The sequence below is a fragment of the Abramis brama genome (genome assembly GCF_963993115.1).
Source record: "Abramis brama genome assembly, chromosome: 17".
In the NCBI taxonomy this organism is placed as follows: domain Eukaryota; kingdom Metazoa; phylum Chordata; class Actinopteri; order Cypriniformes; family Leuciscidae; genus Abramis; species Abramis brama.
In genome coordinates this window covers 14,626,830-14,649,527 of record NC_139979.1, presented here as the reverse complement: position 1 = coordinate 14,649,527, position 22,698 = coordinate 14,626,830, and the positions used below count along the sequence as shown (strand labels likewise).

Here is a 22,698-nt window from a genome sequence, read left to right as displayed (position 1 = left end):
CTTTCAGGTGTCACCACCATGTTCCTAAGAGGCATCTGCCTCGTTGCGGCCGGTTGAATCTCCCGAGAACTTGATTGCCACGATTTTTCTCGCTTAGGAGGTGCAAAATCACGAACTGGTCGATTTCTGCCCATTGTTCACATAACTTTCAGGGTAATTGTTTGTAAAGAATATTTTACGTTGAGCCAAATATTTTTCCCCTATTTGAGCTTTCTGGTTGTTGGTGGTATTTTCTCTGCAACTTTCCTAAAACTTTTAACAGCTTATGTAAGTCTAGATGAAGTCTTGCTCTGCTGCAGTGCAGAACAAAAACTAAAAACTCAAGTGGCAACTGAAGGTAAATATACAGTCCCAACTATAATTGACTCCTCCCAGTATGATGTTTTTTTGTTTTGTTTTTTCCCCCGTTTTTTTCAGTAGGGAAGACCTACTGCATGTTCTCTTTTTAAGATCTGTTAAAAAATCTGAATTTGTATTAATTAATTAATTTATTTTATTTTATTTGTATGGCTCTTTCACCTCCCTGGCTTTATTTATATTAATAATAATATAATAATAATAATAATAATACGTTAAAAATATATATATAATAGACTCCTAGTCTGGCTGCAGGAGTGCTCTATTATTATTTTTTTTTTTCAAAGTGTCACAATTTTAATATTATTTTGTTGCAAAACGCTATTTAAAAAAAAATTTGGTTTTATTAAAAATATTTTTAAAATATTGTTGAAAGAACTTGTGGTTTTGTACAGTGGCAGTCAGCGCCAATGAGGTGTGGGAACGGTTTGTCATCGCCTCTGTTTGTGAGGGAAGGAAATGACCGCAACACCCGCCGTTTGTTGTGAAGCGGCGGGCTAGTGTGTATAAATCTACCGATGGCTGCAAACACTTGTTCGTGGGTAAGATAGATTTTTACATTATGCAATGTGAACAGAAAAAATATCATCCTTGCGTGGCACAAATATAAACTATTTACGAGTGCCGTGTTTTGCATAGAGTGCAATGCTAACTTCAGTTAGCAAATAAGCTAGCAGCAGAAGATACTGTATTTATAATTTATTGCTCTGTGTTTCATACTAGTGAGCTGTCTAGGTAGGCGACTCACTGGGTTTTGATACACAACTAGAAATAATGTTGTCCTGTTATAGTTTTCCTTATCTGACTGATATTTTTTATATAGAATTGCTTGAATAAAGACTGTTAATGGTTAGCTGGAAGACATCAGTTTGGATCTTTTTCTTAACCTGTGATTTCAGGCTCAGAGATCGATTGAACATGGGGTGGAAACGCAAGTCGTCATCTCCAGAACTACAACCGAATCCTGCCAAAGCACCTAAGAGGGAATCTATCAGCAGATCTCCTTTCTCTCTCAAACTGTCTCCTAGTTCCCTGAGAAGGAAGGTCTCCACCCCCACTAAGACGAGGTCAATACAGACTCCAGTTCAATTCAATTGCCAGGAGCAGAACTCCAGCCCAGGTAATGCAGAAATTAGCAGTATTCCTTGAGGCTTGAGGGAAGTTAATAGCAGAACTTGATATTTGTTTTTGTTTTTCTGTGTGTGGGCAGACCATGATGAGGATGATGCTGACAGTGTCCATGACTCCACTCCAGTTTCATCCCCCCTGCAGTCGGAGGTGGATGCAGAGCTGGATCTGGTCATCACTGCGGGTGAGTCGGCACATTTGGCCTTGTTATTAACCACACTTGACTTTGTAATGTTACTTGTCAAGTCAAGGAGTTTTCCAAAATCTGTATGAAGTCTCATTGCTTGCCAATCCTTAGATGAGGACAGGTGTGAAGGAGAGGAGTGGCTGAAGAAACTAAATAGATTGAATGTAAAGAAGAGTGGAATGACTCGGGTGGAAGGAGAGTTCCCTGAGAAGAATGGAGAGATGGATATGTCTTCAGAAGAGCTTGAGGAAGAGGATGAGAGTGAGGAAGAGTTGAGGAAGCTGGACAGAGATTTAACGCTCAAATCTAAAAAACTCAAGCTCTCCTCTGTCAACGTTCGTAACATCATTCATGTGAGTCTGACTTAAACAAGATGCAAGTTCCTTTAAGATTCTGTGCTTATGTGTTCTTGAAATTTTTAACAAATGCTGTCACATTACAAAATAGGGCTGGGACTATACACCTATCTCCCGATTCGATACTATCATAATACTTGGGTGCTGATACGATATTTATTGTGAAGAATTGCGATTCTACAAGTATTGTGATTCGATATTGCAAAATATTGAGATTTTTTTTTAACACTATACCATGGGGAAAAGCTAAATCATACACTTATACAGACTGTACATGATGTATAAAATGAGTCATATTTACAAAAACAATTCATCACATCTTTCTGACTTTTATTTCAGGAGCATCATACAGTACTAAATTGTCTTGAATATTCAATAACAAATACATTTTAAGTCACTTGTAGCCACCTAGTGGCGAAACAATATAATCGATAAATGCGTTATTTTAAGCGCCTAGTTTCTTTCAAAAGCTGATTTACTCCATTTTGATCGCTATGGTGGACATCAGTATTTATATTTGAACTTTAAACTTTTATCCAAGTACTTCTATGATAATGTGAACTATTGTATCACATAAACAATGACACTATGAGGTTGAAAAGACTGCTGTTTCATGACAACTCTCTCCGGGTCACAGATTTCAGTGTTGCGTTATGATTTTGTCAAAGGTTTAATAGACAGACGAAATGGAAGAAGATTGCGTAGGTGTTTGAACTTTGAACCAAGATCGCAGTCTTTTAAAGATGAATCGTGCAGCTCTAATGTCTTATCTCTCTCTCAGCATATGAGTTGCGTGAGGGTTTTCAGTGCATTCAGTCTCAGGTCCACTTGACACTCATAGATAATGACACATTTCATCCTCTGTTGGAACAAAAGTGGCTAACTTCTGTCAACCTCATATATAAGCAAGGACAAAAATAAAGCAATTTAATTTGAATTAATATCGATTCTGTAATTAAAAAAAAATTTGATTTTAAAATCGTAAAAAAAAAAAATGTTTTAAATCTTGATAGCTAGGTGAATCGATTTTTTTCTCCCAGCCCTATTACTAAATCACTATGATCTGGATCTTATTCTCTGAATCTTCAAGAAAATAACATCATTGTAAGGAAACGCTACCATCAAAATCGGTAGTAATTTGAAAATCAATTACAAACTATTTAACAAAAAAAAATTGTGTTTGACCTCAGGAGGTGATAACCAATGAGCATGTTGTGGCCATGATGAAAGCTGCTATAAGAGACACACAAGATATGCCCATGTTTGTAAGTTCCTCCTTTATTTAACTCTTACAGTGGATGTCTATTTGAACATGATAATTTCAGTTGATTGTATTTATTTTCTGTTTAATGTAGGAGCCTAAAATGACCCGTTCTAAGCTCAAAGAAGTTGTTGAGAAAGGGGTGGTGAGTGTTGTTTTTCTTATCAGGAAGGTTTGAACATTTTAGATCTTTTACGTGAGTGTTAAAATAATTGCTGATTTTTTTTACATTTTTTATATATTTTAGGGGATGTGCAACTGGAACATCTCTCCAATAAAAAGGCCATGTGAGATTAAGGTATAAAATGGTTGTGATGTATCACCTGTGAGAGTTCGTTTAGTTTTTTGGTTGATGTTCCTTGCTATTTGGACTCTTTTCTTAGCCACCCCAGTTTGTGGACATTCCCCTGCAAGAGGAAGAGGACTCCTCTGATGAAGAGTATTGTCCTGATGAAGATGAGGAAGATGAAACAGCTGAGGAGGTGCATATACCACACTCGCATCATACTTGACTTTAAAAAAATATATTATTCAAATACTATGGTACAAAATGTTGGGGATTTGACTAAAAAGATTTATATTTCAAATAAATTTGGTTCTTTTGAACTGTTCAAAAAAAAATTAAACAACCATATAACAAATGTTACTGCACTTTCTAAAACATTCTAGAACTGTTTAGAATTTTCTGGAACTTTCTAGGACTGTTGAGAACTTTCTGGAATTTTCTAGAACTGTTTTTCTACAACAGTCCAAATCTTGGTATACATATACATAGGCGAGAGGGACAGAGAGAGAGAGAGGGAGCTTTATGAGTAAACAACTCAACTTTATACTTTTTGATATTTATTTCAGTAGCAGTATATAATGTCATACAAGATAAGTGATACTACCTTACAGAAGAGCAAGGCTATCTGGACCAATAATCTAGTGAGATGTCAGCAATCACATAGAAGAATAGGAAGTGTGCCTTTTTAGAATAATCTTCACTAGAAGAAAAATGCAGAATGGCCACTCCAAATGCAAATTATTGGACGGTGCCTGTTTCTTGGAGCAGAAATCAAAGGAAGAAAGGAGTGAATAATTTCTATAGAAGTCAAAATAATGGAAGAATGAATTGAAATTTGTAAATTAAAGTATCAAGTTGAGTCAATTGCTCATAAAGCTCCCTCTCTCTCTGTCCCTCTCTCCAATATGTGTGTGTATAGGAGAGAAAGAAAGTTCAGTCCTAGAAAGTTCTGATTCCAATTTTGCACTTAAGTTAAAGCTGCAGTCCGTAGCTTTTTGGGGTTAAAAATTGTCCAAAATATTTTTTTGAGCAAGTACATAACCAGCCAGTGTTCAAAACTATCGGCTTACCGTAGCTCGATTCAAAATGGTAAGCTTGTAATAATGGTTTTAATTCCAGTGGTACTGGTGGATTTCCGCGGGAAATTGTCTTTGCGTCATTACGTCACATCTGTACACATAAAGAAGGTCTCCCGGCTCGTAGGCTATAGAGTGTGAGGATGTTGGTGGTGGAGTGACAACTGGAGATTCACCCTTTGTAAAACGCGAAAGACTTCGGACTTGTAAGAAAAAGAGAGACTGCAACCGGGCCCATGCGAAAACAAGGACAAATATCAGAAGGGCATTAAATGTAGTCACGCAATGCTGATGTTGTTAACATTAACAATTTGAAAACAAAGTATAATTTGCACGGTTTGATGTGACATGATAAGCGATCGTTAGATTTAATCGGCGCGATTTACTGCAATGCTTTTTTCCCCTTAGTTGGTCAGAACAAAAGTGGATGTTACTTACTTGTTCAGACGACATTTTCCGGTGAAAATTCTTATGTTGGTCATACTTCCAAAAAGTAGAATCTGTGATTGCGAATGACAGTATCCACACCACCAGCGCGGTGATTGACAGCCGTACATTCTCCTCAAAACATTGGATTCATCCGCGCTGTGCCATGCCGAGGCACAACACACGTAAAGTTGATAATTCCGCAAATAACTGCAATTGCAGATTTCGAACAGAGATGGCGACAAAGAGGAAAAACTGCGGACTGCAGCTTTAAGTTCACAACTTTGAATGGAAACATATCTACTGAGTGACTGTTTTGTAAAGTTAATAATAAAATGAACAACAAAGTAACACGTAAAAAGGGGCAGATCTATTATTTTGCATTTACACTCCAAGACTTAATGCACAGATCAATTGACATATAGTATCAGATCGTTTTGTTCCATCTTTTGCTATTGCTATGGTTATCACTGTCAGTCAGATGCAATTGTGCATTTAAATGCTTTTGCAATATTACAATTTTCTCTCAGACATTTTTGGAGAGTGATGTGGAGAGCACGGCCTCCTCACCACGTGGCAGCAGACGTTCTTCCTCTCATACGCCCTACCATTGTGATGATGCCAGCAACAGCCCCAGACTGGTACTTTACACAGTATTATGATCACATACACATATTTCATTCTTTCTGCACATTTTTCAAGGTTTTAAGTCTCTTCGTCTCTCTTTGTCCCCCTCCATCTCTATCACAGAAGCCCAGGCTCTCCAGGCACTTGAGTGTTGAGGCAGTGCCGATGGGTCCCCCTGCCCCACCTCCTCAGTCCTGTGGCCCCTCACGATCCCTCAGGGCTCCTGACCCCTTCATTGAGAAACTCCATGCTGTGGATAAAGAACTTGAACTCAGTCCTCTCTGCATGGAGCCTTACCAGGTACTGCATCACATACACACAAAAAAATCTCTCTGCCTACTATATATGGTTCTCTCTAAATTTAGTGTGTCTGTCTGTTTAAGGCTCTGAGCAATGGCAGTGGAGGGGAGCCGAATGGCAGTCTGGTAGCCTGCCGTACTCGGTCAAAGCGTCCACTGAGGGACGTCCCCCTGGATCAGCTGGAGGCAGAGCTCCGTGCACCAGACATCACACCAGATATGTACGATAATGTCTCCACACCGGAGGACCGTGAATGGACCCAATGGCTGCAGGGACTCATGACCTCTCACCTGGACAATGATGGTCAGTGTGTAATGTAAAGCTGTGACAGTGGCAATTTTTGAAACGACACACTAACTGTACGTTCACACCGCCACCGGCGAGAGCGGCAAAATTCGCTCTCGCCGCCCTGCCACCGACGCCGTAGAAAGATTCGGGGACGCTCTGACGTAGATTAGAATGCGTGATTTTTTTAAAAACTATTTAAAGGGGCCGCAAAAACCGTAGCTGCAATTGGTCAAAATCATTATTATTTTGAGCAAATGAATTGCATTCCCGCAAAAAAAACCTAGCGTTTTTAGTTCTAGCGCGAAAATGTTGCCTATAAACAGTGTTGCGCGGCTTTTTCTAAACAAACTGACAACACTATGGATGACAAGTCGTACAATAACGACTTGTCGCAACAGAAATGATTAATTTTTCCTCCATTTTGCTTAGGAACTAATGTGGTCGGAACCAAAGTTTACAGGATTGTGTTCTCTTGTATCCTCTCAGGCGGAGGACTTCTACATTGCGATTGGTTGCCGCCGAACCGCGTCATAGCTTATTACCATAAAGTTGACTTGATTTCAACTCTTCTCGCCGTCCAAGACGCGCCGCGCCGCCCTCGCCGGAGCTCGCCGCCGGCTCTCATTGAAAATGAATGGCTTCCGGCCACTTTGACGCTCTCGCCGCCGCGTTGTGAACGCACAGTAAAGCCTGTAAAGCATTGAAATAAATGCATGTTTTCTACTTGTTGTAACAGGTCTGAAGAGCGAATTTTATCTTCCACAAGGGCAAGACATTTAGGCTGTGTTTGATTTTGCGTTGACAGAGAAAGCAAAACTAAAATCACCCGCATGTGTGAAACGCACTTTGCAAATAAACTTGACGTGCCTTACCAAGTCTAATAAGCACAAACTGTGTTAAAAAGAATTTGACGTGCAACTAAAAAGGTAGGCTATCTGTCCTACAGCATTTTTCTACTTTACCACAGTAAAGAATGCGAATATAATAGGCCTTATTAAAAGCGAACCAAAGGAAGAAACGTTTATAATCCCCTGCAAAAAGGGGTGAGACGTGAGTGAAGATTTGGGAAAAGAAACAAGAGATTCCATGTCCAGTGGAATAACTAATGGAATATTGTTAAATTCGCTGATAATCGGGGGTGACCAGATTGCAAAACTGAATACAAAGCAGACAAAGCTTAAATTTAGGAGCTTACGCACAACTCTCTCATTCGTTATGAATCCAAATATTTCCACCTATTATGTATTTTGTAAACAAAGCTTTGTGGTTCACTCGTGTCATAATATTCATGTAAAACATGAAAACTTTCAAAACATTCAAAAAAATGTGTTTTGGTGTACCACCACCGGTGCTTTCAACATTTATCATAATAAAAAAATGTTTCTTGAGCACCAAATCAGAATATTAGAATGAATTTTAGAACAATCATGTGACACTGAAGATGGCTGATGGAAATTCAGATTTGACTTAAACACAAGATTAAATTACATTTTAAAATACATAACATTGAATTAGAAAAGTTACTTAAAATTGTAATAATATTTCACATGTAACTGTTTTTACTGTATTTTTTGATTAAAATAAATGCAGTCTTGCAGAACATAAGAGACTTTCAAAAACATCAAAAAAAATCTTACCCCAAACTGTTGATATTATTTGGGGCTGTTTTTGACTTCTGTCATTTGTTTTCTGGCCTTGGCTGAACCAGTGAACCCGCAAATGTAATCATGTCTTTTAAACAAATCACTGTCATGCTCGTTGCACTCAGACAGATGCTGTCAAAGCAGTTTTCTTAAATGTTTAAATGGCTTTCTCTGTGTGTGACTAGTTTAATGTGTGTGCGCGTCAGCGATTAAGTACCTACCTCTGTTTTTTTCCACTCATGTTTTTCTTCCCCTGACCTTTTCCCCAAGTCCTTTTCAGCATCACTGCTCTGTGTGTGTTCTTGCATGTGAAAAATACAGTTCTTCTGATGATTCTCTCTCTGTATTTTAGAAGAGGCTGATGAAGATGACGACCCTGAATATAACTTTTTAGATGATCTAGATGAGCCAGATCTGGAGGATTATCGAAATGATCGTGCTGTTCGAATCACAAGTGGGTTTTTATACGAGTTTTAGATTGAATAAACCCCTCAGTTTAAAGTGTTTGCTTTTAGTAATTTTTTTCTCTGTCTCTCTTGCAGAGAAGGAAGTCAATGAGCTCATGGAAGAGCTGTTTGAGACGGTAAAAGGACTTAACACTAACAGGAATAAACTAAAGCCAGTCATTCCTCACTCATTTTCTCTACTCTTCTCCAGTTCCATGATGAGTTGGCAGCCAATGAACAAGATGAGGAAGGTCATGAAGAAGATGAGGAACGTGATGAGGAGGCCAATGACACTCCACAATTTAATGTTCCTCAAGCCATTAGGTAACACACACACACGCACACACCACCTAGTCCAAGGCTCAACAATGATCTTTTTCCTGCTTCCCCGGTCATGTCAGTAGATTTCTGTTTTCACATTTCAACTGGCCCAAATAAACAATTTTATATATATATATATATATATATATATAAAATGTGTGTTTATGTCCTTTTTGTGATAAAGAAAACTAAATGCATTCACTTTCTAACATTTCTAACAGTTCAAAGCAAGGGGACATGTTAAAACACCCTCAAGATGCGTCCTCCCTATGGGACAGAGCAGCAGAGGAGTGCTGTATCTGTTTGGGTAGGGAGGTAGAGAAATACTCTAATGTGTCCGATTGTTTCGCTGTTGACCCGGGACAAAGTATGGACACTGCGGAGCTACATGTACACATTCAGTATAGACTGAACACATGCACACAAATCGCATCCCCCACTGCTGAGTGCTGTACAGGTGCAGGTCTATACGTCACTGCGAACGTGCTGAAAAGATTTCACTGTATGCCTGTGCTACGTGCAGAATCCAGGCACAGAGGCTTTAAATAGAGCTCATTTACTGGAACAGATAACCGCTACATGCACGTTCGCGCACACACAAACAAACCTCTGACATCTACTCAAAGGGCTTCCCTTAAAACATATGGCCCTTTTTCTGATGTATAACAGTCATCAGCAGTCCCTGTCTGAGCCCTTATTTAAAACCCGTCACATCAGGCTTGTCACCTCTTTGTTCTTTAAGGATACGTGTAATTAACTTTGTTACGGAAATAGTATAGTGTCAATCAGCACAAAACTGTCAAGAGATGGACATGTCACACAGTGTTACAGCTTATTATTTGCCTAGTGAAGGGGTCATTACAGCTTGCACTGTGTGAATGTGACTTCTGTGCGTCACTGTGTTCTGGGTACAGACAGAGATGTGGCTGATGTTTTTTTTTAAATGTTAACGAGGTACATTGACGTCTGTGCTGTCTCTTCCACACTGTGAATGTGTGTGTGTATAAATGCCAAGGACTTGTGCCTGTAATGTCCATTAACTAGGCTACAGAGAGTATAAGAGACTTGGTCTGCTTAATTAGTGACCGTAACTTAATGATTTTACTAAACATTGTCACTAGATCAGAGGAACATAAGCATCAGCATTTTTGCATTTTAATGAAAATATACAAAATAATTCTATTGCCTATTTATAATGCTGTTTTTATTATACCATTAATATGTATGCAACTGTCAAAATTTCCCATTTTCATTTAGGTCTAACTCCATTTGGTGTGGAATGCCGATTTTTCTAGATTCCGTAAATTCCTAGTAGATAACTCCCACACACACTTTTTCAGTTTCTCTTGGAAAAACATTACAATATGGAATAAAACTGGTTTGCTAATTATTTATTTATTATTAAAGTCTGGATCAAAGAGTATAGAAGTACCAAGAGGCGAAACTCAATAGAACGTTCCATTGCAACAAACTCACCCATGCGCAGAGCTGCAGCTCCGCCATCTTGGACTGAACGCAACACAGCTGTCATAGAATTGAACGATACCGGTTCAAATTCAAAAGCGGTTAAATGAACTAAAAAGTAGTTTCTAGTTTTTAATATCTCTAGAGCAGACATCCCATGTCTCCCGGAAGATCCGGGAGTCTCCCGCATATTGATAGCGGCTCCCTGATGCCCACAAATTAGCTAAAATCACCCGGAATCTAGAGCGAGCGAGCGAGCAAGAGCGCGCAGCTCCAAACCGTGTAACGTAGAGCACACGGCAGAAAGGGTGAGGAAGCGAAATATCAACATATCAACCTAAAATGTGGAACACAACTTGTTCAGATTTTTTGCTTTCATTTTCTTGCAGTTCTAGAGTAAAATATATTGTGTAATATATATATTTTCTATAAAATATAAATAATTATATTTTAAATTTGTACATTTTAATAAACTCAAACTTATATAACTTTTTTCTGTTTCACTTTCATAATTTATTTCACTTCAACAATAATCTGACAAATTAAAACAAGACCAACCATAGGTCTAAATTCCAAAGCATTCCTGAATTAACAGTTACAACCATTAAGTTTGGATAGTGATTTTCATGTTTATGCGAAAAAAAGTTAAAGGGTTAATTTAGTGATAACAATGAATTAATAAAGCGGTCATTTGCCAGGTTAGGTGTTCATATATCTCTGAAAGTATGCGATTTAAAAAGCCAATTTCGAGTCTTGACAATTTCGACCAAATACATAACATTAGCAAACTGTTACTGCGGTTATGGGATAGCTTACATTAACGTTACAGCACCTGTTATCGTTGACGTTAGCTCACTTTAAAGTTAATAAAAACCTTTTCTACTTTACCTCTCTGGATCTTTGGGGAATCTATGAAATGCTAGTTGATTGGTTGTACACTGGTAGTTGTTGCAGTTGATGGCAGAACACTGTTTTCTTTGTTTCCAATTATTTCCAGACATAATGTTAATGCTGTACAGTAGTTGTGCTAACGGTAAAGCCGTTGGTTCAGTCCAAAATGGCGGCCGCGCTACCGAAGCGCCACCTAGTGGCTGTTGTCAAAACTGCAACGGAGTTTCGCCTCTTGTTACTTCTATACTCTTTGTCTGGATGACTAAGCTGATAATTGTCATCTTATGGCAGATAAGCAATAAATGGCTTATATTAAAATTCTGTTCTGTTTTGTCTGAATTGTATTACATGCTAAAAGTGAATGTAGGCATCACAACATAATGCATGGAAAATGGCTATTCATTTTGAAATTTTATTAGTTAGTATTTAATGACTACAAATGTTTTTAAAATGGATACATTGAGGATACAATTAGCATATACAATTCAATATCCAATATTGCCTCATATGGTAAATTAAAAGAAATCTTTAATAATAAATAAGGTACTGATATGTCATGTATCACTAGTTTCAAATTATGATGACAATTCAAATTATGTCTCATCAAGATGGCATATTTGCTTTGCAATAATTAGTGCTTCTAGTACACATTTTAAAACATCCCTCACTCTCTTCAGATTCAGTATGTTTCAGTTTATCTGTCATCAGGTTTGAGGAGCCACTGGCTCACATGTTGACAGCATGCAGGCGGACTGTTAGAGAGCAGCTGGATGCTTTGCAGCAGCGACGGGAGAACCAGGTTCGGGCCACCCAGCATGCACCTGGGCCTGGCTTGGTTCTTTTGCAGCCCAGCTGTCCTCTGGTGGTCACGTCTCCTCAGAGAATACAGCTGCAGCAGCAAATACAGCAAGTAAGAGACTGTTTTAAACACCACCTTACACACTAAACACACTTAATTTACCCTGAAAGGGTTACCTGGTCACAAGGATCTAATCTTTTACCGCAGAGCTGTTTGTTGAATGTGATTCATGTAATGCACTGGCAAAACATCTTTTCAAAGTTCTTGTTTTATGCTGATATGATTTAAATTTGATTTATGATTTAACTTTTTCTTTTTTCTTGCAGCATGTCCAGTTACTGACACAGGTCAATATGCTGTGCAACCCAGTGGAGGCGCTACAGAGTGAAGCTCAAACCACCAAACATTTCCTGGTAAGAAAATTGGGGATTAAACACATCAGTTTCTTTAAGGCTTTAAGAAAAGACTGATGAATGAACATGGTTCAGAAGTGACCAATGTAAAGGAAAAGTGTTTTGCATGCTTGAAAAGCCTGTTGCTTCTCCTGTGTGATAAACCTAGATTGTTCAATTTATTATTTTTTCAATCTTAAAGTGAATAAATAATTGTCTTCTGCTTTTGTTGTTTGACAAATTATTACTAGGAAACTAGGAAAATTACAAGAAAACCAGTATTATTGCAATAAGTACAAATGCATTATCTTCTACTCCCCTTTCCTGCTTGCTTCCCTTTGTGTATTAAAATGTCATTTTCCTCTACCCTGGAAATCCAGAGTTCTCGCGAGAGCACAAATTGAATTTGCTCAGAGAGTTACTCTGGCGTCGAGTAATGATGCTCATTAAATATGCCCTTGTATCCGAGCTGCACCAATCACATCGGGTTATCTGATATAGGCGGGCCAGAGGCGAGCTAAACAGATGACGACAGCGCTGTGACGTCGAAGTCATTAGTAAACATTGCAAGATGGCTATGGATGAACACCAGTTGTTTGAAACGGCTTTGGCCGCTACAATGAACGAGTTAGACTTGGCTTTTTATCTAAAAGAGGAACAGAAGACGGCGCTAGAATTGTTCCTTTGCAAGAAGGGCGTTTTTGCTGTTTTGCCGACCGGATACGGTAAAAGTCTAATCTACCAGTTAGCTGATGGTAGCTAAAGTATGGGGCTTATTGTTGTGATTGGTCGTAGTGTTATCCAGTTGCGTGCAGTGAAATTTTTTAAATGCATGCTCGGTGCCGCCCCTCGATGCCAGACCCTTAATCTTTCAGATTTGGGTCTGGATTTCCAAGCTAATTTTCCCTCTCCTTTATCCCTAAATTCCATTTTACCCTTATCTTGTTTAAAAAAATATTTTTTACAGACAGTGTGATGAGGAGATTTAACACTTTTAACACAGCATTTTAGAAGCCACAGATCTAGGGAAAATAAAAAATATATACATAGCTTTATGCCAAAATGTTGTTCAGAATGTTACATTTTATTTTTGTATATCTCAAAATCAAAGAAATTTGAGTCAGCAAATTTTAGTACTTTTTCAACAAAAAAGATAATTATAGTGACATTACAATGATAGTACAAACTGTTTCCTGTCCTGTGTTGGTAGGGGGAGTTGCTGTTATTTGCTGAGCGGGCTGAGGAGGGGAGGTCAGCAGTTAATTCTAGTTTTAGAAGCATGTTTAGGGTGTGTAACTTGCAGTCCTCCCTCAAGCTGCTGGAGGAGTTAAAACAATGTCCGTCTCCTCTGTATCTTCCTCCCAAACCCATTCGCCGTCACTCAGGTCAGGCATCTCATAATGAATTCATATGATCCAATAAATCAAGTGAAGAGCACATGCATGGATGTGTGTGTATATATCTGATGGCAGTATGTTTTTTGTGTTTCTGTAGTTTTTCCGTACCCATTGCTCCCAGCTGGTCTTGCATGGTTGTTCGCCACACGCTCTGTGTTTCTGTACCCAGAGCTTCTACCACAGTGCAGTCTGGATCCAGTCCTGCATCGCACACGCAGCAAACATTATTACACCAAAGGAGAAGACGGGTACAAATGGCTCTGACTGTCTATTCCATCTAGTTTCAGTCATGGGAATGAATGTTTTATAGAAATGTTTTTTATTCAGCCTTTAACAGTCTGTGGATGTAGTGGGGCATTTACATGCATATGTCATCCTTGCCATGGAAAAATTAAGCAATTACTAAAGAACCACTTTAAATTAGTTAATTTAGATCTATATTTTGCTGTATAATGGTGCTATAAATCCATTTTTAAGGAAATTGCATTGCTTATATATAGTCACACAAGTACTTTAAAAAAATGTGAGAATTAAAGAGAAAACTTCATTAATGTGGGAAAGAAATATACATTCTCTGAATTTCACAGGGTATACTAATACCTTTTAACGTCTGTTTCTAAGGTGGAAATAAGTACCTTTTTTGAGAAGTTACAGTTCACCTTTTGACTGCAAATGTCAAATTCAGAATGCAATTGGTCCGTGAAGGAAGAAACGTCAATATGGGCTTTTTGCAGTTTAATGTATCAAAACAAGCACCTCATTCAGTCTGCACAACTGACACCAGCTAGCAAACACTTGAAGAAGCAGTGAGCCATACCTTCACCCAGTTTACCCTCTGCCTCTCTCTCTTCCCCTGCTCCCACCTCTCTATAGACTGTTAGTATTGGGGTTAAAGCACTTCGCTGAAACAGAGTTCCCATATCACCTGATGAGCCGCTACCTGATCCGCCCCAAGCTTCAAGAGCAGCTGCGTGCACGTGTGAAGGAAATGGCTTCCGCCAAAGCCCCACACAACATAATCAAGGTAATTCGTCGATCATCTATTGGTTCATCTGCCCATCTTCATATACACTGTTATTTGTAGTGGTGCACATTTGCTCCCCAGTTTCCTCAATTAATTTCTACACTTTCTGAAGCCGAAAATTGAAATCATAATATTCTGTCATGTTTAATGTGGGTTCAAGTTTATTATGACAATCTAATGTTGTATGTCTTAGTTTTACTGCCAGAATAGTGTGGTTCCTCCTTTGCCGGTGATGTGCAGACCTGTGGTACCTGGAGAGGAGCGCCCTCCTGTGGAGAGAGAGCAGGACATCATGCCAATCTGGCTGAAGGTATTACAACCCCGTAGACCAGTGGTTCTGGTCCCCCCACCCCCACCCCCACCCCCAGGCCACCTGAAAGTTTACCTTAGTTCAGAACAACTACCCTAGACTTTTTCACTAAAACCTATTGAAGAGAAATTCTACATTAAAAAGAAAAAAATCAATCTGATATCAAGTACAATCCTAATGGTTTAAAATGTGCCTTTACAGAAAAGCTTGCCATACATCCATAGGGGAGTTTGTCAGAGCAGTTTACAGGTGACCTCCACCACCAAATCTCTTACCCTATCCTTCCCAAAAGGAACACGGTACCCACAATTCCTCCCTAAAGGTGTTTCTCTTCGTTTACATCCAAGTGTAAACCCTCCACGCCCTCCACAGCCCAAATCTCAGCGTCTGTTCGGTTTTGCCCGCCCTACTCTCACACCATTGGCGAAAGCTCCTCCGTGTCCCACAGGTGCAGGAAATGCACTATCCAATGTCTCCACACCACTTCCAGCACATGGTGTAATATTATTGGCCCAAACACCTAGCACTCCTATAAATGGGGTGTTCCCACTGGGTCAGCCCTTTTTGACTCCTGCACATGGGACCATCCCACTGAGCGCATCTTATCCTATTAATTTCCAGTATGTTACTCCAGAATTGGGGGCTGGTAATCCGGCACACCCTTCTGCCAACTTGCCCCCCACTGTAGTTCAGATACCCCAAGGTGACATGCCTCTACATAGTACTGGGACAGTCAGGATGTGTGGCATGCAGCAGATGTCCGATAAGCACAAGAAACGGACCATGCCTAGAAAACTTGCTCCTTTGAAACCAGCCCCCCAGCTATTTCCCCTGTCCTCTAGGAGAATGGGAAACGTAAGCAACCCTGCTGTTGTAATGGACCAGCCAATATCCTTAAATGTTACACAGAATTTTCCATTAGATAACGTTGTTATCAAAGCCCATGAAAATGCTCCTCACCTGACTACCACCACACAGAAATTGGTCACATCTCCCTCTCAGGATCTTGTCATACAGTTAGTCCCTGGTACACAAGCCGTGGAAAACGCCTCAAGTCCCTATTTTGGAAAGACGACACAGAGGTCAGAATGTGACTTTTTGCAAACCACGAAGGACATCACTCCTTCTCACTATAGTGTTCAAAATGGTCAAAGGACTGTTTTTTCTCCTATGACATCACCAGCAGCAGACAGTTCTCAGTTTGTACTGGTTCAGACCATTTCACCTACTGGAGTTCCTCAGTTCCTACTTTTGCCCCAAGACCCATTCATTCTGAACCAACCTGCTCCACTTCATGCTGAAGGTGCACCAGGGAGTTTATCCCAGCAGACTGCCTGTTCTGACATTCCTGCTGGCTCCATGGTACTAAAGAACACAGAGAGGACTGAGGTGCCTTTAAACATCATAACACCATCCACAGAAGATAAAGAAACAAAGGAAGAGGGTGAGGAAATGACTGGAGACAGATGGGAAGAGGAAATGGCTGGTGCTCTGTTTGGTAGTCCTCTCCTGGCACTCTCAGAGTCCTCTTGCAGCCCCGACTCCAGTTTGACCAGCATGGATGCAAGCACGGACAGTGATGCTGAAGCCTCTGTGAGGGTGAAGACGGATACTGGAGATTGTCCTCCTGTCCGGTCGGGCTCTGGCAGTCAGGAAACACACGGAGTGCACAAACACAGCACTGGAGATGGGAAGGAGCAACAGTCCAGTGGGGGAGAGAAACAGAGCAGTGGGAATGAGGATGTTGGACAGGCCGAGGAGAGGGAGAGTGGGGGAGATGGAGAGCGTGATGAAGATAAAGAAGGAGAGAAGAACGGTGATGGAGAAGATGGCAGAAAAAGAGATGGGGGTGGAAGTGGCGATAAAGGAAGAGAAGAGAAGGATGGAGATGGAGAAAAAGATGGAGATGGAGAGCGGGATGAGGAAGAGGAGGATTTTGATGACCTCACGCAGGATGAAGATGAGGAGGAAGTGATGTCTTCGGCATCAGAGGAATCTGTGCTGTCTGTTCCAGAACTTCAGGTTTGTTTGTTTTTAGAAAATGTCACACAAAAAAATTGCAAATGAATCTGTTTATGATATTTAAAATATTAGGCACCGCCGACCAGTTTTAAAAATTCTAATATTTTTTCATGTTATGGCATAGGTTTTAGATTTTAATGTTAAGTTATAGCAGATATTGAAATTTGATATTATTGTCTAAATAAATTAAGAACAAAACCCTAAAACTAAAGTCAGTCTTTAGTCAGGAAATTTAGGCATCACAGCATTATAATGTGCCGTATGAAAAACATTGTATTCTCAATTTGAGATTTGCAAGATTACATTTAACATTGTCATTAAATTTGTGTTTTTAGGGATTGAGCTTTAGATGATGGCAGAGATAATTGAAATGTAGAAAATAGATTAAATGAGCATGCACAATTATATACAGCTGATACCAATAAAAAAATCTAACATCAACTGTTATCCGATATGTGTATTTATTTTAACAAAACTAGTTTTATTAAATTGTTCCTGCTGTGTTCCCTCGGTAGGAGACGATGGAAAAGTTGACTTGGTTGGCATCAGAGAGGAGACTGTGCAGAGAGGGAGACTCTGAGGAGGACAATTCGCCCACGTCCCCAACATCCCCCACCTCCCCAAACTCTCAAAACTCCCCTGCTTCCCAGAATTCGCAGGAGGAGAACTCCGAGGATGAGGATGATGGGGCTATAAAGGGTGATGAGATGGAAGCAGGGGAGGGAGAAGGAGAAGGAGAAAAGCTTCCTGAAGGAGATGCGCCACTGGGCGACGACCCCCCACAGATCACCGGGAGAGGAGGAGGCCGTGGAAGAGGTCAGTACAATTGTTAACACCAGATTATGTTGTTTTGAGTGATGTCAAGTTAAAATGAGATTACTGTCCTGGTTGGTTTTCCAATATGAAATGTTTCACTGGATATAGTTTATTTACTTTTACAGGCCGTGGTCGCCCACCCCCTCGTTGTCTGAAGCGTAGTCGACGTCAGGAACGAGGCAGTAAAGATGCCTCAAAGCTGCTGCTACTGTATGATGACCACATTTTGGACAACGATCCATTGAGAGAGAGCAAAGACATGGCTTTTGCCCAGGCTTATCTCAACAGGGTCAGACCACTTGTATCTTTGACGCACTAGTATCTCCTTTACACCAATGATTAGAGAAACACTGTCATCTTTTTCTATTTCTTGTGCTGTTATAGGTGCGTGAGGTCTTGCAAGACATCCCTGGTAAGGTGGAGGAGTTTTTAGGACTTCTTTATGAGTTTGACCAGTCAGGAGAGAGCCGCAGTGTTGTAGAGCTGTTCTCCCAGCTGAAACTTCTCCTCAAAGATTGGCCTGAGCTCCTCAAGGACTTTGCAGCTTTCCTTTTACCTGAACAAGCGCTGGAGTGTGGACTGGTACTTACAATCATTTTATAGACAAAAAAAGATTTTTTCCAGGCAAATAACTATTCATTTAAATAATGTCAGTGCTAAAAAAGAGAACAAAACTTTATTTGTATCTCCCAACCTCTCTCTCCCTTCCCCAGTTTGAGGAGCAGCAGGCCTTTGAGAGGAGTCGTCGGTTCCTGCGTCAGTTGGAGATCAGCTTTGGGGAGAATCCTTCTCATTACCAGAAGATAGTGAGAGCTCTGCAGAGTGGAAGTCCTCTCAGTCCTGCTGGTGTTGAAGAGGTATGGATAGATGGATTGATGACTAAATTGAAAGGTTTTCTACAGTCAGAAAGATTTATTTATTTTTTTCTCAGCAAGAATGCATTAAACTGATCAAAAGTGACCGTAAAACATTTGTAACGTTATTTATATTTATATAGTAAATGCTATTATTTTTTTAAAACTTTGTATTTGTCAAAGATTCCTGAAAAAAAATCCTTGAGATGCTTCTTTCAGAAACAAAAAAAATCCTACCTACCCCAAACTTTTCAGCAGTTGTTAACATTAAAGTGCCCCATTCTAGTTTGTCGAATATTACCTTTATGCAGTGTGTGATATAGCTGTTTGTGAATGTAAAATGGCTGAAATTTTTTAAAGATCAGTGCATGACAAATAAAGTTATTGTCTCCTAAAATAAAGGATAGAGTCTGAACTGCTGAAACGAGCCATCAGCAATTTCAGTCTCACTTCCTGTTCATAGCTACTTAACAATGTAACAAATTTGCATAATGCCAGCTTATGATTTTCATTGGCTGCCAGTGAACGTCTTCTTTGACACTTCCCCAAACACTGAAGTTGTAGCTGAGTGCGGTGCGGAATTGTAAAAAAGGAAAGGCTAAGTGAAAGTGTACAGTCAGCGGTTTATGCAAAAGAGACCTCTTTAGGGTGATAAGAGACCCTACAGCGAAATTATCCCACTTATGAGGCTACTTACCACGTGAGAAAATGAATGAACGTCAAATATAAATTACATTTTATTACCTCAAGATGATTATCAGTACCCGCTTGAGCTGTCTGTAACCACTTAGTTGATTGGTTGTAGTACAGTATTAATTACAATTATATTTCAAATAAATCCAATAGGATTTTTCAAGTAAGGTCATGTCTAATAGTATCTTTATGTGGGTGGGCTTGAAAATATTTTTCTTTACAGAAGGTGCCTGGCAGAAAAAGTTTGGGAACCACTGACTGTTTATTGTCCAGACTTGTCATCTAAAATCCCTTTACTTCTGCTTTTGTAACTCAGCTCAAAGCACAGATGGTCACCCTTCTTAAGGGCCACACACACCTACAGGGAGAATTCTGGATGTTTTTTGATGAGATGCGTCCACCTCCAGCACGTCCTGGCCAGTTTGAAGAGGCAGTTTGGCCAGAGGACATGGGCACTGGGACAGATGGAGAGGCAGGGATGAGTGTGGACTCTAGAGGAGGTGTATGGGGAGGGTTTGAGGAGGTCACACTCCCTGATCTAGAGGAGGATGAAGAGTCGCACAAGGTTCGACAGATCAGCAGCAGGAGCAAGAGGAGGAAAGAAATGCACACACATGGAAACTACAAGGTGTCTTCATGTTGTACATCCCAGTGAATTCACAGTTGTTTTTCCCATTCTTGTTTAGTTGTTAATCTCGTGCTTTTGTTCAGGACTGTGATTGGCCTGAGAAAGATTGCTCCTGTCCCTGTCATGACTCCAGCCATGATGCCAAACATCGCAGGCATAAGAGAAAGGGATGCTTGCGTTGTCATAGCAACAAGGTGCTCGCTTTATTTGTGTTTGCTATAACATATCTTAAAATATGTGTAATTGCCACCCTTATTATTAAGGAGACTGTTTCCTCATATTTTATTTTCTCGCATTGAGTTATACAACTACGGTTGTTTTTTTGGTTAACAGGCCACTAATGGCTCAAAGGTGCTGAAAAGTCGTGATTCTGTGTTTCCGTCTGCTGATGCGCAATCTGAAAGGGGAGGGGAAGAAAAGGAAGAGGAAAAAGGACAAGGGGAGGATGGAGAGGCAGAGAAAGAGGTTAAAGATGAGACTGGCAGTGGAGAAAACAGTCCACATCATGGTAAAGTCAAATGCTTGTTTTTTTAATAAATTTACGCAAGTTTTTAATGATTAAAATCAGCATCTTCATGTATTCCTACAGAGCCTCTAAAGATACTTGTTATTACTACATTTACTTGAATTATTACTTATAATTTACACTACTGTTCAAAATTTTGGGGTCAGTAAAAAAATTATGATTTTATAAAGCAAGGATGCATTAAATTGATCACAAGTTACAGTAAAGACAATTATAATGCTACAAAATAATTTCTATTTTAAATAAATCTTTCCAATCAAAGAATCATGGTTTCCACAAAAATAAGCAGCACAACTGTTTTCAAAATTGATAAGAAATTATTCTTGAGCACCAAATCATATTAGAATGATTTCTGAAGGAGTAATGATGCTGAAAATTCCAACACAGGAATAAATGACATTTTAAAATATATTAAAACAATAATAAAAAAAGTTATTGTTTTTGTATTTTTGATCAAATAAATGCAGCCTTAGTGAGCACAAGAGACTTCTTTTAAAAAAGATCTTACTGACTAAACTTTTGAATGGCACTGTACATGTTTAAGGTACTTTTTATATTTGCTGATATTTACATTAATATTTTTTTAAAATGCAGGAGTGTTCATTCACATATTTATTGGTATTGTTACAACTCTAAAATATGTCATTTAAATTACTGAAAGTAATTTGTACTGACAGTTCAACTGAAACTACATTCTGTACCTGCTCCTGCAGAAGGTGATGGGCCTGTGTGGGAGGGAGGAGAGAGACCCCCTTCCCCCATCCCAGAGGAGCAAAAAATACAGAATGAAGAAGGCAACGAGAAAAACGAAGAGGATAAGCATAAGCATCACACGTCTCCACAGAAGCACAGTAGGGATGTAGATGATGAATTAGAAGAGAGGGATGCCACTCAGCAGAGCACACTGAGCCCGGCCTTAGACACACCTGTGTGTGCCAAAAACATCTCCCTCACTCCCAGTGGAGAGAGGGTCATTCTCTGGACCAGGTGAGCACAGCCACAAATCATGATCTGTTTTTGAGCATCGTTTAATGGTGCTTGTGTTTTACATGGCCCTCTTATCATGTGGTTCATAGAGAGGCTGATCGAGTGATCCTTACTGCCTGTCAGCAGCAAGGAGCCAATCAGAGCACCTTTCAGTCTGTGGCAGAGCAGCTTGGAAACAAAACAGCCAGTGAGGTACCAGGATTATAAAGTTACAGATCCATTTCCACTGCTCTGACTTTTGATCCTTGAAAAGCAATTTTAGCATTCCTTTCTGTGCCTTTTTCAACATCACTGTCTCTGCAGGTTTCAAGGAGATTTCGGGACCTGATGCGTCTCTTCCATACGTCAGCTTGTCAGGCCAGCTCAGAGGACGAGGCTGCTGAGCAGCAATCTGCCACTGATGAGGAGCAGGATTGAGACTTTACTTCATCCATATAAACTGTTGTCTTTGTGCAATAAAACACCGATGCAGTTCTTCTAGTTGGAGCCCAGTCATGCACAGAAAGCCCATGTCGTGCACTAACACCAGCCAAAGACGTATTTTAAGCATGGTGACAAAGGGTCTGAAGGTTCTTCGGTAACATGAAGTATTAAATCCATTAAATATGAAGATGTTATCAGACATATGCTAAACACACAAAACCAACTGAACATTATTATTGAAGAATTGTAGCACAAAAACAGCTCAGGTTCTGATGTGGCCTGATTATTGTATTACCATTGGTGGGCCTTCCTGAGCATGAAATGAAACATTTGATTAGTCTAAAGAAAACAATTTTTCATTGTAAAGCACTAACCAGCAGATTCTCACCAACATTGTTTTTGACAGATTGACTGTATATTCTGTGAATATATGAACAAATGGGGGGGCATGTACAGTATTTTTATATAAGAGTGGTTTTGTTCTTTTTACTTTGCTTCAGATGTTTTGAGAAAGATGAACAAAGTTGTAGGAAATCTGGCAAACAAATAATAAAATGACTATTTATACCAAGCTTTGTGTGAGACAGAATTATTAAAATATATATGTATGTGTGTATGTATGTATACAGTGGCACCCCTGGTAAATATGATCAAAAATGGCTGTAAAAAATAAATCTGCATTGTTTATCTTTTTGATCTTTCATTCAAAAAATTTGCAAAAATCTAACCTTTCATTGAAGTAAAAGAATTGAAAGTGGGGGGTAAATCAC

At 39.6% G+C, this 22,698-nt stretch overlaps 1 protein-coding gene across 1 annotated transcript; it reads left to right on the top strand.

The window, feature by feature from the left end:
* Positions 1 to 793: 793 nt before the first annotated feature.
* Positions 794 to 22,499, top strand: gon4lb (gon-4 like b). The gene is made up of 31 exons (XM_084088793.1): positions 794 to 899; positions 1,257 to 1,477; positions 1,568 to 1,669; positions 1,784 to 2,025; positions 3,219 to 3,293; positions 3,384 to 3,434; positions 3,537 to 3,587; positions 3,673 to 3,771; positions 5,608 to 5,718; positions 5,828 to 6,004; positions 6,088 to 6,307; positions 8,288 to 8,389; positions 8,478 to 8,518; positions 8,593 to 8,705; positions 11,766 to 11,967; positions 12,183 to 12,269; positions 13,459 to 13,633; positions 13,743 to 13,893; positions 14,519 to 14,669; positions 14,863 to 14,979; positions 15,181 to 17,001; positions 17,517 to 17,817; positions 17,943 to 18,106; positions 18,202 to 18,399; positions 18,531 to 18,674; positions 19,681 to 19,992; positions 20,076 to 20,186; positions 20,326 to 20,500; positions 21,232 to 21,505; positions 21,595 to 21,697; positions 21,809 to 22,499. The coding sequence occupies exons 2-31, from the start codon at positions 1,276 to 1,278 to the stop codon at positions 21,920 to 21,922; spliced, it is 6,186 nt and encodes a 2,061-aa protein (XP_083944919.1). The 5' UTR covers positions 794 to 899; positions 1,257 to 1,275; the 3' UTR covers positions 21,923 to 22,499.
* Positions 22,500 to 22,698: the final 199 nt, after the last annotated feature.